Here is a 17,085-nt window from a genome sequence, read left to right as displayed (position 1 = left end):
TATGCAAAATAGATGACTTACCCCACCCACATTATACCACACCTATTTTGACGTCTCAGGGCTGCGGAAACCAATGTCAATATCAACACGATAAGCCGTCCGGTGATGATTCAACGTGTCTTAAGCCAAAGTTGCACGATATCCTGCAAAAGATATTATCGCCCTGACCAAAGCCTACCAGATATAAGTGTGTTAATCTGTTCTTTTCTATGGTGGCTTTGGGTTGGGGCGCTGTGTCATTGCACATCAATACAATTGCATGGAAATCAATGAGAACAAAAGAGAGCTAATCTGAGGACGTTTATGGCTTTTTTCAATTTGAATCCCCTTTGTGTTTTTTATATTTTTTTATGCAATCCCAGGGTTGTGGTTGATATAGGTGGAATGCCCTGGAAGTCAACCAGCACTACTATACGAGTAGGAAGATGAAATGATAGATGTATGTGTTATCTAAATTTATATGCATGAGATGTTCCCTAAATAATAGGCGATTAAAAATAAGTAGATGCTAGATGTACAACGCTTAGATCATAATTAACCTCCAAACTCCAACAGAGTGCCACCCCGAATCTCAAAGGTGGAAATGGTTTTTAGATATATCATTCAAGAAACCTCTTAACAGGGCCTCCAACGTTTTCCAGATCTAAAAGGAAGGTATCGTGCCCAAAATGGGATATATCCTCGCTCAGCTCCACATGCTTGACAGTCTGACTGCCAGCAGCTTGAAGCGATTCTGCTATTTCTCGTTGCTGCCACGCCGGGAAGAGAATGTCACTTGCTACTCCCATGACGAGTATAGGGTGGTCCTTCAGCGGAGAGAGACCAGACACTAAATCCATTGGCGGCCCTGATGACGAGGATTGATGCTGGGCAGGTGAAGGAGCTCCAGTGCTCTGGGGACTTTCCGGTGTAGAAGGTTGTTCCTCATATGGTTCCGAAGGTAAAGTCAAGCTACACGACGCATTATTCTCAACCGGCCGACCACCACGAGAGGATATTAACTTCTCACTTTCCAACCGGCGTTTGTGCGTAGCCTGTTGCTGAGATATTCCAAGATCGAAAAGGTCCATGGCCTTGGAGATATATAAGAGACTGTTAGAATCATATTCCAAAGAGAATTTCTCGCCTGCGTGGTCGAGATATGTCTCAATTAGGAAGTCAGGACACAATGCTGGATTCTTGCTGATGTCTGCCCGCTTTCTGCCAAATCGTTTCTCCCACTCTGGTCCGCTGCGGTAGGTGACCGTGGCGATCTCCCGGGCCAGTTTCATGCCTGAATGCGGAGGAATGGAATCATAATAGAATCCTCGTGCCCAGTTGGGGTCCATCATGAGAACTTGACGTTGCGTATGACGCATGGCTATGCTATACGGATGACTCCTTGCACAACCACTGATGCTGACAATCTTGTTCACCCGTTCAGGAAATAGTATTCCTGCAGCCAAGCTCTGCATTCCGCCCATACTAGAGCCAACTGACGCGTACAGTTTTCGGATTTCTAGAAAGTCCAGAAGTCGAAACTGCGCTCTAACCATGTCGTTGAGGGTGAGGATGGGGAACCTGGTGGCGTATCGTTTCCCGTCTGACGGGTCAATAGATGACGGCCCTGTGCTACCATAACAGCCTCCAATAACGTTCGTGCAGATAATAAAATGTTTGTCCGTATCCAAGGGAGCTCCCGGCCCAATAAACTTTTCCCACCATCCTGGCTGAGGATTCGTCCTCGTGCTATGCGCATGACTTGAAGCTGAGAGGCCGGTGTGAAGTAGGATGGCATTACTTTTGTCTGCGTTCAAGGTACCCCACGTCTCATAGGCGATCTCGAATTCCGGAAGTATGCCACCCCAATCCAGCAAGAGATCCTGCTTCGATATGAACCGCTCATGTTTTCCAACCGTATATGACGGCTCAGGTCCCGAAGCAAGCGATCGCATCGACAAGGCAGCCGACTTAGCTTCCAATGCGTCCAGGCAAGGGAACGACATGGCCGGGTTTGAGGAGTCATATTGGCCCTTTCCCTGCGTTTTCGACTGAGAAGCAACGACTTGGGCCTGGAGAGAGGATTGAACGTGAATGGGACGCTGGCAGATCGCCGGCACAGGGCTGACGCGGTGACATGCAAGTGAAGTGGCCGGCCACCTGATACCAAGGTACCGGCCGTGCTGGCTCAAAGACTTCCTCGAGAACGGCCGGACCGTGACTCCGGCTACTCGCTGGAGGCCACTCATCTTTCCTGGGGCTGTATGCGACTGGAATAGAAGCACGACAAGAGGATATCCTCCTATCTATCTTCGGCTTCCTTGACTTCGCCTGAACTTCTATAGCCATCAGCTTATCGCCGTGATGACAAATCCTGTGCCTCGGTAGTTATTGCGTCATCTTGGCGCTTAACCATTGGCCTGAACAGGGGTTATATAAGCTAAAATACTAAAAGACGATTGGCTATGACTAAGAAAATATCACCTGATTCCTGTCAATTATATTGAGACCCCGTGATATTGAAATAATGACTAAGCAGTTAATTTCCTTAACGTAATCCACATGCGAGCCGGCCACCCAAGCGAGCCGGCCACCAAATTCAAACTGTTACAGACCAACAGCCTCGCAACTTCATGGGCTGCAACGATTGGTCCAGAAGGATCACTGGAAGAATGTATTACCGACTAGCCGGCTCGCTCGACTCGCTATGGAGAGCCAGGAGAGCTAGGAGAGCTACTAGATATATACCATATATATAAAGACGCTCATTATCTTAGGATTAAGAGTCTTATACTCGCGATCAAACCAGCTACAGTTTTACTATACTGCTTAATATAAAGTACCATTCTAGTTATCTTATACTATATTTACTGAATACCCCTTTGCCCATTAATGTAGATTAACTTTGTCTTTACTGCTTATAAGGACCTTTAGCCTTTATCTGACCCAGGTACTGACTAAAGCTACACTTAGAACTAAGGGATAGTCTCGCTATAGTATTCTATCTTACCTTAGTACTAAGCCGTCTCCTATAATAACTCACTCCTAACCTAAGCTTTCCCTAAGACCTTTATACCTTCTGTCTTACAGCAGGCGTGAACCTCTAATTACCTTTAGATAATTAAGGAGCGCCGTTAGCTTATGACATTGATCGCCCTGACTTCACGGTTATAAAGAGGCATAATCAATTTCGACTTGATAGAGCCCCGACTTCACAGTTACAAAGAGGCATAATCAATTTCAACTTGATAGAGCCCTGACTTCATGGTTACAAAGAGGCAAAAGTAATTCCAACTTACTAGAGCCATCATACTATTATAGACACTCCGACCCGAGTGACTTACAATTATATATTAAGAAGGACAAAACTAGGTACGTATCACCCTACCCCTGAGAGCATACTAACTACAGGAATATACCAAAGTAAGACGAGCCAATATGTCATCAGCAAGTGGACCAACCACCAACACCAACGCCTTGTTAGGGCAAATACGACAGAAAATCATCGAGTTAGAAAAAAGAGTCGAAGAGTAACCTAACGATAAGCAGCTGGATAAGATCAACAAATAAGTAGAAGAATAATAAAGATTACTTAATAAATACAAAAATATTATTAAATAGACTTTAGAACAAGTTAAAAGTCACAAAGACGCCATTAATGTACTCAGAGTCATGTCACAAGCTGACGGCGCTCCTTGATTACCTAAAGGTGATCAGAGGTTCACACCTGCCGTAAGACAGAAGGTACGAAGGTCTTAGGGAAAGCTTAGGTTGGAGGTGAGTCGTTATAGGAGACAACTTGGTACCAGGGTGAGATAGAATACTATAGTGAGACTATCCCTTAGTTCCAAGTGTGGCTTCAGTCAGTGCCTGGGTTGGATGAAGGCTAAAGGTCCTTGTGAGTAGTGAAGACAAAGTTGACCTACGTTAATAGGCAAAGGGGTATTTGGTGAATATAGTATAAGACAACTGGAATGGTGCTTTATATTAAGTAGTATAATAAAACTATAGCTGGTTTGATCGCGAGTATAAAACTCTTGATCCTAAGGTAATGAGCGTCTTTATATATATGGTATATATCTAGTGATAGGTACGATAGTTCTCCACCAAGGGGTTCCTATTACTCCTATCGGTTGTTGTGATAGTATTGATAGGAAGCTGCCAAGCCTGTCCTATCGGTCCTATTGCTATTGGTCACGTGACTGGTGCCCTCAAGGTCTGGCCTGTGATCCTCCCGTCCAATGAGTGTATATCCTGGGGCTGCGCCGCAGGTGGTCTGTAACATCATCCCCTCCTTTTTCAACAAGTCGTCCCGACGCGCATATATAAACCTAGTTAGTTTCCCTCTCCTTGGTTCATTATTGTGTTTTTCTTGAGTATGCCTCGCCATGGCTCGTTCTAAGGGTGTTACTGATGTTCCAAAGTCTTCCAAAGATTCTTCCTCCATCCGTGCTTGTGTGCTAAAAGAAAACGTTGCGAAAACTAGTGTCGCGATACCTTCCTGTTGTGTTTGTTGTTTGGAGAATGGCGACCTCTATATTATGTTATCTCATTCCATAAAGTGTTTAAAGTGTATCTGTGTGGGTCATCCTTGTGTTCACAATCGTGCACCTTCTTCGTCTAACTGGGCCAAAGTTTGGTGTGAAAAGGAAAAGTTGGAGTTAAAAGAGCATGAGGCTCGCAAGGAATCTCAGTGAATTTGCAAAGCCTTTCAAAAAGCATTAAATGATTCTGATACCCATCTTGATCATCTTGCTCGTTAGCGCGAGTTCCTTCAGAATCATATCAGTAAGTTTGTTGAATCATCTGTTGAGACCGTGGAGGAGTTGGAAAAGCTAGAGGAAGAGGAGAGTCGTCTGGCCGAGCTCTAAGAGCATGACTTCCAACGGCTCCTAAGTGAACTGAGTTCTTTATCTAACCTTACTTCGTTCCTGGATCCTGCTCTGCTGGTCTCTTCTCTTAACACTGAGTCCATTAGTGAAACTCCTTTACTAGGCGCGGTGAATCCTTTAGGTGTCTAGCTAGCTCGTAAGTGTTTTCTGAGAAGTCATATCCTTTCTATTTAACCAAGTAGTAAGTTCATCTACTAATCACTTTCTTGTCTAGGATCTTTTCAACTTCATATTCTTTTTCTTGATTTTCTGGTTATATTTCTGGTTCGTATGGTTTGGCGTTCTGGGGTGCTTTTTCAATTAGTGAGATGTGAAATGTTAGGTGTATTTGCATATGTTCTAGGAGTTGGAGTTTGTAATTGAGTTGTCCAATTTTTTCCAAAATCTTGAATGGTCCTAGTTTCTTGTGGTCCAATTTGTCGCTTAATCTCAATGTCTTAATATTTCGTCGGAGTAGAAATACTTTTTCCCTCTTCTTAAAGTCTGGCGCTTCTACATGCCGTTAGTTATAGTAGTGTTTCATTCTGTAGTTCAAGAATTCAAGATCTAACTATAGGTGTCTATGGAGTTCGCGCATCTGTTCTGCTGAAACCTCTGCTTCTAAGGCGTGCGTCTTGCCTTCTTTTGGTGTTTTTATTGTTTCTATTTCTCTTCCGTAGTTTGCAAAGAAAGGTGTCATGCCTGTTGAGGCGTTCTTCGCTCTATTATAGGCGAGCTGTGCTATTGGTAGTAGTGAAACCCAGTTATTCTATTTATAGTTAATGTAGCATCTTAGGTACTGTTCCATTATTTGGTTCATCCTTTTGCTTTGTCCGTCTGTCTGTGGGTGATATGCTGTTGAGGCTTTCTGTTCAATCCCTATTCTTTCAGTGAGTGTTGTCCAGAATTTATATATGAATCTTGTGTCTCTGTCTGATATAATTTTGTCTAGTAATCCTTTGTCTGCGAAGACATGTTATAATAGGATATATGCTATCTCTAGTGATATAGTCTTTTCGATAAATGGTATGAAATAAGTATACTTCATTAATCTGTCTATGATTGTAAGTATCAAATCGTATTGAATGCCCGTTCGTGGCTCTATTAACTTTGGTAGCTTGACTATAAAGTCCATCACTATTGATTTCCATGCTGTTTCCTTGTATAGTATAGGCTGTAGGAGTCCATATAGCGCGTGTCGTTCTGATTTGTTTCATTGGCAAACTTTACACTCCTAGATGTATCGTCTGATCTCTCTCTACATACCTGGCTAATAATAGTTTTGCGTAATTTGGTTCATGGTTTTTTCAATTCCGAAATGTCCTGCAACTTTTGCGTCGTGGTTGTCTCTCAGTATTCGTGGTCATACTTCTCTGGGTATATATATCAAGCCTTGATATAGAAGTATTCCGTTTTCCTTCTTGTATTTTTTGTTGTTGTCCTTGATTCGTTCGAATAAAGGATCTTTTATTATTGCTTTTTATATTTTGTTTGTTAGAGTGTCTTCCTTGGTCGTGACCGTTCGAGTAGCTCTCAATGCTTGCTGATCTAAGATCATACCCTTGATATCTGGATCTAGATGCAATATTGCTCTAGATTCTCTTTTCTTTATCATTAAATCTGGTCTCCTGCTCAACACGTCCGCGAAGGCGTTCTCTGTTCCTTTACAATATTATATTTTGAAGTTGTAGTAGGCTAGTACCTCAGTGTACCATCTTGACTATTAACAAGTGAGTTCCTTGGTCGTTATAAAGTATGTCAGATTCTGGTGGTCGCTAATAACTGTGGTCAGATGCCTTGCTCCTTGGAGCTCTTGCTTTCATCTCTTAAATGCTGTAATAATTGCTAATAGCTCTTTGTCATGGATATCATAATTCTGTTCTATAGGGGTCATGGTTCTTGCATAGCATGTAACTAATCTTAGTTTTCCTGTATTGTCTTTTTGTTGTAACCGTGCTCCGATCGCATAGTCTGATGCGTCTGTATTAAGATAACTCTCTTTGTTTGGGTTGAAGTATATTTGCATGTCTCCTTGACTAAACTTTTCTTTAAGTTCTTTGAATGCTTGTTCTTTGTTAGTTCCCCAAATAAACTCTTTTGCCTTCCTGAATAGGTCCATCAGGGGTTTCGCTGTTGCTAAGAATTTGTGTATGTATTGTTAATAATAATTCGCTAGTCCGTGGAACTGTTGTACTTCCTTGACTGTTGTCGGCGTAGGCCAATCGATAATGGCTTTGATCTTGTCTGGGTCCATCTGGATTCCTTCTGTCGACACAATATGTCCGAATCTGTCTTGTATCTCATTGATGAGTGGTAATGGGTATCGGTTCTTGATTGTTATGTCGTTGAGTTGTCTGTAGTCCACGCATAGTCGTAAACTTCCATCTTTCTTTGGTACAAAGATGATTGGGTATCCTGCTGGTGATGTTGATTGTCGTATATATCCTTTTTTTAAGTTGCTGTCGATGTATTTCTGTAGTTCTTCGAGTTCTGTCTCAGTTAATCTATATGTGGGTTTATATGTAGGCGTCTTCCCTTCCACTAGAGGTATCTCATGATCCCATGCCTGATGTTCCGGCAAGCTTTCTGATGGTTCTTGTTCTCTGAATACCTCGATTAGGTTGTGATATTCTCTTGGTATCTGTTGCCGTAGTTTGTCCATTTCAGTAGCTTTCTCCGTTCGGTGAACCGTTTCCTGCTTCTTTGTTGATCGATCGTTTGTAGTTCCTGTCGTTCCCGTTTCGACTTGGGGCGTCTTGCCCAGTATCTGACCTCGATCCCTTCTTTTGGTGCGGGTGGCCGCAAGGGTATCAGTCTTCTGGTCAGAGCGGCGGTTTCCACCATCTAGTCACAATGTGCCATCTCTCCAGTTAATAGTCGGGTTGTGTTTTGCTAATCAAGGGTGTCCCAAGACAATATTGTAACTCCCTAGGCTTGTCACGTCAAAACATTCTGTTCCCTTGTACCGTCCTTTGATGTGTACCTTTATACCTCTGGCTTCTTTGTTGATAATTTGTTTCCAGTCTTTGTTAAGACCTCCCAGTTCGTATAGTTCCTTCTTTGCTTAGATATGAATCCCTGACTATTTCACAAATTCCAGATCTATAAAGTTTCCAGTAGCTCCTGAATTGATCAGTGCTCGCGCGTTTAGCTCTGCCAATTGGACTACTATCGCCAAGTGATTCTTTCCTCTTGTCGCAGCTAGACTTCTGCCTGTTTTAAGTCCTGTAGACTGTCGAAATCGTCCGTTTCCTATTGTCTTGGTTTGTTAATCATGAGTTCCGTTATACAGTCCTTCAGTACTAGTTAAAGCCTGAATTTCCTTATTCAGTTCTTCCCAACTGAGTTCGTCTATTGAGTCCTCGTCTGGGTACTCCGTTGTCTGTGTTGCTTGGTCCTTTTGACTCTCTTGGAGCTGTAGTTGTTTTTGTAAGTGTTGTGTTGTCTTTAACCAATATCTGGTTGCTGCTTTTCCTTCGAACTGTGTGGTATGTCCTTCATACTGCATAGTGATTTGTTTGCCTGTTTTCCAGTATAAGACTTCTAGTTGTTCGTGTGGCGTTATGTTTTCTTGGTCCGTTATATTGACACTTTTTCCATCTATCCATCCTGAGTATTTGTCGATGTGTACCAGACACTCCTTGTCTATATAATACCTCTAGTGGATGTTCTTGCTGTCTCTGCACAATGGACATTTCATGTAGTTTTTGTAGTGAAATCTTCGTCCTGATTTCCATGTTTCCTTAAAGATGTGGTATTCGTAGTGGCAGTCCCACCCATATTCATCATGGCATGGGTGCCTGGGGTCTCTGACTTCTGTCTGTTTTTCCTTGTTGTGTCTGAAGCATAGTCCTTTCTCTTTGCACACTGTTCAGTGTTCATTGGGTATCTGGTTATCGCATTTCTCTCTTTGTTCCCTTAGTTGTTCATAACTATCTTTGAATGTTATCCGTGGTGCTTCGTTTTCCCAGTTATTTGTTTCCTGCGTATCCTCGTATTCTGATTCGGTTTCTCCTTCCAAGTCTGTTTGTCCTGGTGTCACAATTCCTTGGTTGGGCCCTGTCGTTAAGTCGTGTTCGACGTCTGTTGGTAGTTCTGATCTTTCCGTGACGGTTCGTCTGTGTTTTTCTAGTGTTTGTAATTCTTGTCATAATAGATCATTGTGCTATTCTGTTGTGATTCTGTCAGTTTGGCATCTTAGGAGTCTTTGGTATTCTTCCTCCGTGAGTCCATTAGAACTTGATCCATACCCTACGACTGTGTTCTGTCGTATCAGAGTAGGTCTCTTGCTGGTTGCCTTAAGGTATTGTCTGACGTTCTGTGAGTCTTGGTAGCCTCCTCTACCTTACTCCTTCTTGTTGCTACTAGTCTTAGATGTAGTAGTAGCGTTGAGGTGTTTCTTGGTATCCCCTTATTTCTTCCTATAGTCTTTTATAATATGTCTAGGTTTCTCATAGTAGAAATATAGCTTCTTGTCCCTATATCTTTTGCTTTTCTCAGTATTATAAGGTCGTTTTTCAGTGGCGTCTAATTCCATGGGTATAGTGCCGTAATCGCTGCGTTTGTTTGACTCTTTATATTAGTTTGCTTTCCAGAAAGTGTTCTTTCCTTGTCATATGTTCCATAGATTGTAGAGTTGATTGTCAATGCGTACTACTATTTCAACCATTTATTTAAAACTGTTGTATGGTCCCATCTTGATGGTTTCATATTAGGTTTCTGGTTTTAGTCCTTGTTTAAATATAGCCATTTTCTGCTTATCGTCATAGATTCCTAATTCTTGATAGATCTGCTGTAGTTATGCCGCGTACTGCGCTGCGTCCTTGGTTTATCTGAGTCTCTATAGTTTGCGTTATAGGGTCCTCTTTCTGTTGGTGTCTTTAAAGAATTGTCTAAGTACTTGTTTAAATCATGTGTAGCTGTTGAGTATATCCGCGTATAGTATGGGTCATCCTTTGGTGTTAGTCTAGTCCTCGAGATATGGTTTGAACCATATTGCTACTGCCTCTCATATATAGAATCCTATAAAGATAACTTTTTCTATATTAGTGACTCCTAGTTTAATTGCTAGATAGATATTATATTCCTCTAGGAAGTGTTCTAGTTTGGCGCGGTCTCCTTTATAAGTATTGGGTTTATGGATCTTAATAGTAGTTCTCTTATCTCTGGTTCTGACTTGTTACAGACCACCTGCGGCGCAGCCCCAGGATATACACTCATTGGACGGGAGGATCACGGGCCAGACCTTGAGGGCACCAGTCACGTGACCAATAGCGATAGGACCGATAGGACGGGCTTGGCAGCTTCCTATCGATACTATCACAACAACCGATAGGAGTGATAGGAACCCCTTGGCGGAGAACTATCGTACCTATCACTAGATATATACCATGTATATAAAGACGCTCATTACCTTAGGATCAAGAGTCTTATACTCGCGATCAAACCAGCTACAGTTTTACCATACTGCTCAATACAAAGCACCATTCCAGTTGTCTTATACTATATTCACCGAATACCCCTTTGCCCATTAACGCAGGTCAACTTTGTCTTTACTACTCATAAGGACCTTCAGCCTTCATCCGACCCAGGCACTGACTGAAGCCACACTTGGAACTGAGGGATAGTCTCGCTATAGTATTCTATCTCGCCCTGGTACCGAGCCGTCTCCTACAATGACTCACCTTCAACCCAAGCTTTCCCTAAGACCTTCGTACCTTCTGTCTTACGGCAGGTGTGAACCTCTGATCACCTTTAGGTAATCAAGGAGCGCCGTCAGCTTGTGACATTGATCGCCCCGACTTCACGGTTACAAAGAGGCATAATCAATTTCGACTTGATAGAGCCCCGACTTCACAGTTACAAAGAGGCATAATCAATTTCAACTTGATAGAGCCCTGACTTCATGGTTACAAAGAGGCAAAAGTAATTCCAACTTACTAGAGCCATCATACTATTATAGACACTCCGACCCGAGTGACTTACAATTATATATTAAGAAGGACAAAACTAGGTACGTATCACCCTACCCCTGAGAGCATACTAACTACAGGAATATACCAAAGTAAGACGAGCCAATATGTCATCAGCAAGTGGACCAACCACCAACACCAACGCCTTGTTAGGGCAAATACGACAGAAAATCATCGAGTTAGAAAAAAGAGTCGAAGAGCAACCTAACGATAAGCAGCTGGATAAGACCAACAAATAAGTAGAAGAACAACAAAGATTACTTAATAAATGCAAAAATATTGTTAAATAGACTTTAGAACAAGTTAAAAGTCACAAAGACGCCATTAATGTACTCAGAGTCAGAACCAGAGATAAGAGAACTACTATCAAGATCCACAAACCTAATATTTATAAAGGAGACCGCGCCAAACTGGAACACTTCCTAGGGGAATGCGATATCTATCTGGTAACTAAACCAGGAGTTACTAATATAGAAAAAGTTATCTTCGCAGGATCCTATATGCGAGAGGCAGTGGCAACATGATTCAAACTATATCTCGAGGACTAGACTAACACTAGAGAACGACCCATACTATACGCGGATATACTTAATAGCTACACACAATTTAAACAAGTACTCAGACAATTCTTTAGAGACACTAACAGAAAGAGGACCCTATAACGCAAACTATAAAGACTCAGATAAACCAAGGACGCAGCGCAGTACGCAGCGCAACTACAGCAGATCTGTCAAGAACTAGGAATCCACGACGACGAGCAGAAAATGGCTATATTCAAACAAGGACTAAAACCAGAAACCCAATATGAAACCATCAAGATGGGACCATATAACAGTTTCAAATGAATGGTTAAGATAGCAGTACGCATCGACAATCAACTCTACAACCTACAAAACATATGACAAGGAAAGAACACTTTCTGGAAAGCAAACCAATACAAAGGATTAAACAAACGCAATGATTACGGCACCACACCCATAGAATTAGACGCCACCAAAAAACGACCTTATAATACCAAGAAAAGCAAAAGATACAGGGACAAGAAGCTATATTTCTACTACGAGAAACCTAGATATATCACAAAAGACTATAGGAAGAAACAAGGGGATACCAAGAAGCACCTCAACGCTACTACTACGTCTAAGACTAGTAGCCACGAGAAGGAATAGGGTAGAGGAGGCTACCAAGACTCACAAAATGTCAGACAATACCTTAGGGCAACAAGGAAAGTCACCTATCTATAGCCACCAGGAAATGAACTTGACGACACATATAAATAAGTACCTAATATATAGCAATAATAAGGATGGCAGAAACAGGATAAACGGATTAAACAAGGAAAATAACCAGCGTTGATACGACAGAACGCGATGATAGAATAACAAACATATAATCCAGTAATAAGCCTGAACCAAGGAATTGTGACACCAGAATAAACAGACTCGGAAGGAGAAACCGAATCAGAATATGAAGATAAGCAGGAAACAAACAATTAGGAAAACAAAGCACCATAAATAACGTTCAAAGACAGTCACAAACTACTACAGGAACAAAGAGAGAAATATAATAACCAGATACCCAACAAACACTAGACAGTGTGCAAAGAAAAAGAACTATGTTTCAGACACAATAAGGAAAAACAAACGGAAGTCAAAAACCCCAGGCACCCATGCCACGACGAATATAGGTAGAACTGCCACTACAAATACCACATCTTTAAAGAAATATGGAAATCAGGATAAAGATTTCACTACAAAAACTACATAAAATGTCCATCGTGCAGAGACAGCAAGAACATCCACTAGAGGTATTGTACCAACAAGGAATATCTAGTACACATCAACAAGTACTCAGGATAGATAGATGGAAAAAGTGTCAATATAACGGACCAAGAAAACATAACACCACACGAACGACTAGAAGTCTTATACTAGAAAATAGGCAAACAAATCACTATATAGTATAAAGGATATACCATATAGTTTAAAGGAAAAGCGGCAACCAGATATTAGTTAAAGACAACACGACACTTACAAAAATAACTACAGCTCCAGGAGAGTCAAAAGGACCAAGCAACACAGATAATGGAGTACCCGGACGAGGACTCGACAGACAAACTCAGTTGGGAAGGACTGAATAAGGAAATTCAGACTTTAACTAGTACTGAAGAACCATAGAACGAAGCTTATGATCAATAAACCAAGATAATAGGAAATGGACGATTTCGACAGTCTACAGGACTTAAAACAGACAGAAGTCTAGCTACGACAAGAGGAAAGAATCACTTGATGATAGTAGTCTAATTAATAGGGCTAAATGCGCGAGCACTGATTGATTCAGGAGCTACTAGGAACTTTATAGATCTAGAATTTATAAAGTAGTCAGGGATTTATACCTAAATGAAAAAGGAACCATATAAACTGGGAGGACTTAACAAAGATTGGAACCAAAGAATCAATAAGGAAACCAAAGGTATGAAGGTACACGTCAAAGGATAGTACAAGGGAACAGAATGTTTCGACGTGATAAGCCTAGAGAGTTACAATATGGTCTTGGGATACCCTTAGTTAGCAAAATATAACCCAACTATTAACTAGAGAGACGGCATATTATAACTAGATGGTAGAAACCACCACTCTGATCAGAAGACTGATACCCTTGCGGCCACCTACACCAAAAGAAGAGATTAAGGTCAGATACTGGGCAAGACGCCCTAGGTCGAAATGGGAATAACAGGAACTACAAACAATTAATTAACAAAGAAGCAGGAAATGGTTCACCAAACGGAGGAAGCTACTGAAATAAACAAACTATAATAATAGATACTGAAGGAGTATCACGACTTAATCGAGGTATTTAAAGAACGAGAACCATCAAAAAGCTTGCTGGAACATCAGGCATGGGATCATGAGATACCCCTAGTGGAAGGGAAGACGCCTGCATATAAACCCACATACAGGTTGACCAAGACAGAACTCGAAGCATTACAAAGATATATTAACGACAACTTAGCAAAAGGATACATACGACAATCGCAATCACCAGCAGGATACCTAATCATCTTTGTACCAAAGAAAGATGGAAGTCTACGATTATGTGTGGATTACTGACAACTTAATGATATAATAATCAAGAACCAATACCCATTACCACTCATTGATGAGATATAAGATAGGTTTAGAGGAATAACATACTTCACGGCATTGGATATATGAGAAGCCTACTACCGGATATAAATAAAAGAAGGTGAAGAATGGAAAACAGTATTCAGGACACGATTTGGATTATATGAATTCTTGGTTATGCCTTTTGGATTAACCAACGCACCAGCAACGTTCCAGGCACTCATTAACAACGTGCTACGCGAATATTTGGATATATTTGTAATAGTATACCTGGACGACGTCCTGATATTTACTAAAGGAACCCAGGAAGACCACACAGAAAAAGTCAGGCAAGTACTCAAGAAACTTAAAGAGTATAAGCTTTACCTTAAAGCATCAAAGTATGAATTCTATAAACAATCAGTCAAGTTCCTAGGACATATCGTGTCAACAGAAGGAATCTAGATGGACTCAGACAAGATCAGAGCCATTATCGATTGGCCTACGCCAATAACAGTCAAAGAAGTACAACAGTTCCACAGACTAGCAAATTATTATCAACAATACATATACAAATTCTCAGCAACAGCAAAACCCCTAACAGACCTATTCAGGAAGACAAAAGAGTTTATTTGGAGAACCAACAAAGAACAAGCATTCAAAGAACTTAAAGAAAAGTTTAGTCAAGGAGACATGCGAATACACTTCAACCTAAACAAAGAGAGTTATCTTAATACAGATACATCAGACTGTGTGATCGAAGCACAGTTACAACAAAAAGACGATATAGGAAAACTAAGATTGGTTACATACTACGCAAGAACCATAACCCCTATAGAACAGAATTATGATATCTATAACAAAGAATTACTAGCAATTGTTACAGCATTTAAGAGATAGAAACAAGAGCTCCAAGGAGCAAGGCATCCGACCACAGTTATTAGCGACTACTAGAATCTGATATACTTTATGATAACCAAGGAACTCACTCATTGACAGTCAAGATGGTACACTAAGGTACTAGCCTACTACAACTTCAAGATATAACACTGCAAAGGGATAGAGAACGCCTTCGTAGACGCGTTAAGCAGAGGACCAGATTTAATAATAAAGAAAAGAGAATCCAGAGCAATATTGTATCTAGATCCAGATACTAAGGGTATGATCTTAGATCAGCAAGTATTGAGAGCTACTCGAACAGTCACGACCGAGGAAGACACTCTAATAAACGAAATACAAAAAGCAATAATAAAAGATCCCTTATTTAAATAAATCAAGGACAACAACAAAAAATATAAAAAAGAAAATGGAATACTTCTATATCAAGGACTGATATATATACCCAGAGAAGTACAACTATAAATACTAAGAGACAACCACGACGCAAAAGTTGCAGGATATTTCAGAATTAAAAAAACCATAGACCAAATTATACAAAACTACTATTAGCCAGGAATGTAGAGAGAGATCAGATAATATATCCAGGAGTGTGAAGTTTGCTAATAAAATAAATCAGAATGACACGCGCCATATAGACTCCTACAGCCTATACCATATAAGGAAACAGCATAGAAATCAATAGCGATGGACTTTATAGTCAAGCTACCAAAGTTAATAGAGCCATGAATGGGCATTCAATACAATTTGATACTTACAGTCATAGACAGACTAACAAAGTATACTTATTTCATACTATTTATTGAAAAGACCACATCACCGGAGACAGCATATATTCTATTATAACATATCTTTATAGACAAAGGATTACTAGATGAAATTATATCAGATAGAGACACAAGATTCATATGTAAATTCTAGATAACACTCACTAAAAGAATAGGGATTAAATAGAAAGCCTCGACGGCATATTACCTATAGATAGATGGACAAAGCAAAAGGATAAACCAAATAGTGGAATAGTATCTGAGATACTATATCAACTATAAATAGGATAACTGGGTTTCACTACTACCAATAGTATAGCTCGCCTATAACGGAGTAAAGAACGTCTTAATAGGTATGACACCTTTCTTTACAAATTATAGAAGAGAAATAGAAATAATAAAAATACTAAAAGAAGGCAAGACGCACGCCTTAGAAGCAGAGGTTTTAGCAGAACAGATACGCAAACTCTATAAACACCTATAGTTAGATCTCGAATTCTTGAACTATAGAATAAAACACTACTATAACTAACGGCATATAGAAGTACCAGACTTTAAGAAGGGGGAAAAAGTATTCCTACTTTGACGGAATATTAAAATATTAAGACTAAGTGACAAATTAGACTATAAGAAACTGGGACTATTTAAGATTTTGGAAAAAATTAGACAACTTAATTATAAACTCTAACTTCTAGAACATATGTAAATACACCTAACATTTTATATCTTATTACTTAAAAAAGCACCCTAAAACGCCAAACCATATAAACCAGAAATATAACTAGAAAATCAAGAAAAAGAATATAAAGTTAAAAAGATCCTGGACAAGAAAGTGATTAGTAGAAGAATTCACTACTTGGTTAAATAGAAAGGATATAACTTTTTAGAAAATACTTATGAACCAGCTAGGCACCTAAAGCATTTGTAGTGCCTGATGAAGGATTTCTATTAATGGGTAAAGAACCAGGAGAAGGAATACCCTCGAGAAGCTACTTAATAAAGAAATCGCTAGAGGAGGGAGCGCCAAAAGTTAAGTTGAAGGGATTATTAGCCTCTTATTAAAGATAAGCTTAATCCTCTAATAGAGCGGCACGCTCACGCTCCGCCTTATAGGCTTCTAGGTCCTCCACAATTTATATCCCTGGCATAAGATCGAAGGAGCTTTTTCTGCTTCTTAAGACATAATAGATAAGTAAATAGCATTAATACTCAAGCGATCTCAGTGCGAACTTCCTCTTCCTTATACTTAAGATGATCGGTAGCCTAGACCAACTTATTCTAATCTAGCTCTAACGTTAACTCACCAATATTACACCTCTTTATTGAGCAAATACATTTGCTACACCTTTTTGATTTTGAATTTGGATCCACCACACACTCCTTACCTAGACGGGCACAACGAGAACAACGGACGGCCATCATGATACCAAACTAAGCAATATGGCCAGCAAGAAGGCGATTATTTAGAGACTTTTTAGATAACATGGTTAGTCAA

General features: G+C 40.3%; 1 protein-coding gene across 1 annotated transcript; it reads right to left on the bottom strand.

The window, feature by feature from the left end:
- Window positions 1–599: 599 nt before the first annotated feature.
- Window positions 600–2,228, bottom strand: GIQ15_05453 (homoserine O-acetyltransferase; the record flags this gene model as incomplete). Its single annotated transcript, XM_033552870.1, has 1 exon — window positions 600–2,228. One exon carries the CDS (start codon window positions 2,226–2,228, stop codon window positions 600–602), a length of 1,629 nt encoding a protein of 542 aa, XP_033404014.1.
- Window positions 2,229–17,085: the final 14,857 nt, after the last annotated feature.

The sequence above is a fragment of the Arthroderma uncinatum genome, assembly GCF_011692745.1.
Source record: "Arthroderma uncinatum strain CBS 119779 chromosome Unknown scaffold4, whole genome shotgun sequence".
NCBI classification, from domain to species: Eukaryota; Fungi; Ascomycota; class Eurotiomycetes; order Onygenales; family Arthrodermataceae; genus Arthroderma; species Arthroderma uncinatum.
Note: the sequence above shows the minus strand (reverse complement) of the source record. Positions and strands in the feature narration are given on the sequence as shown.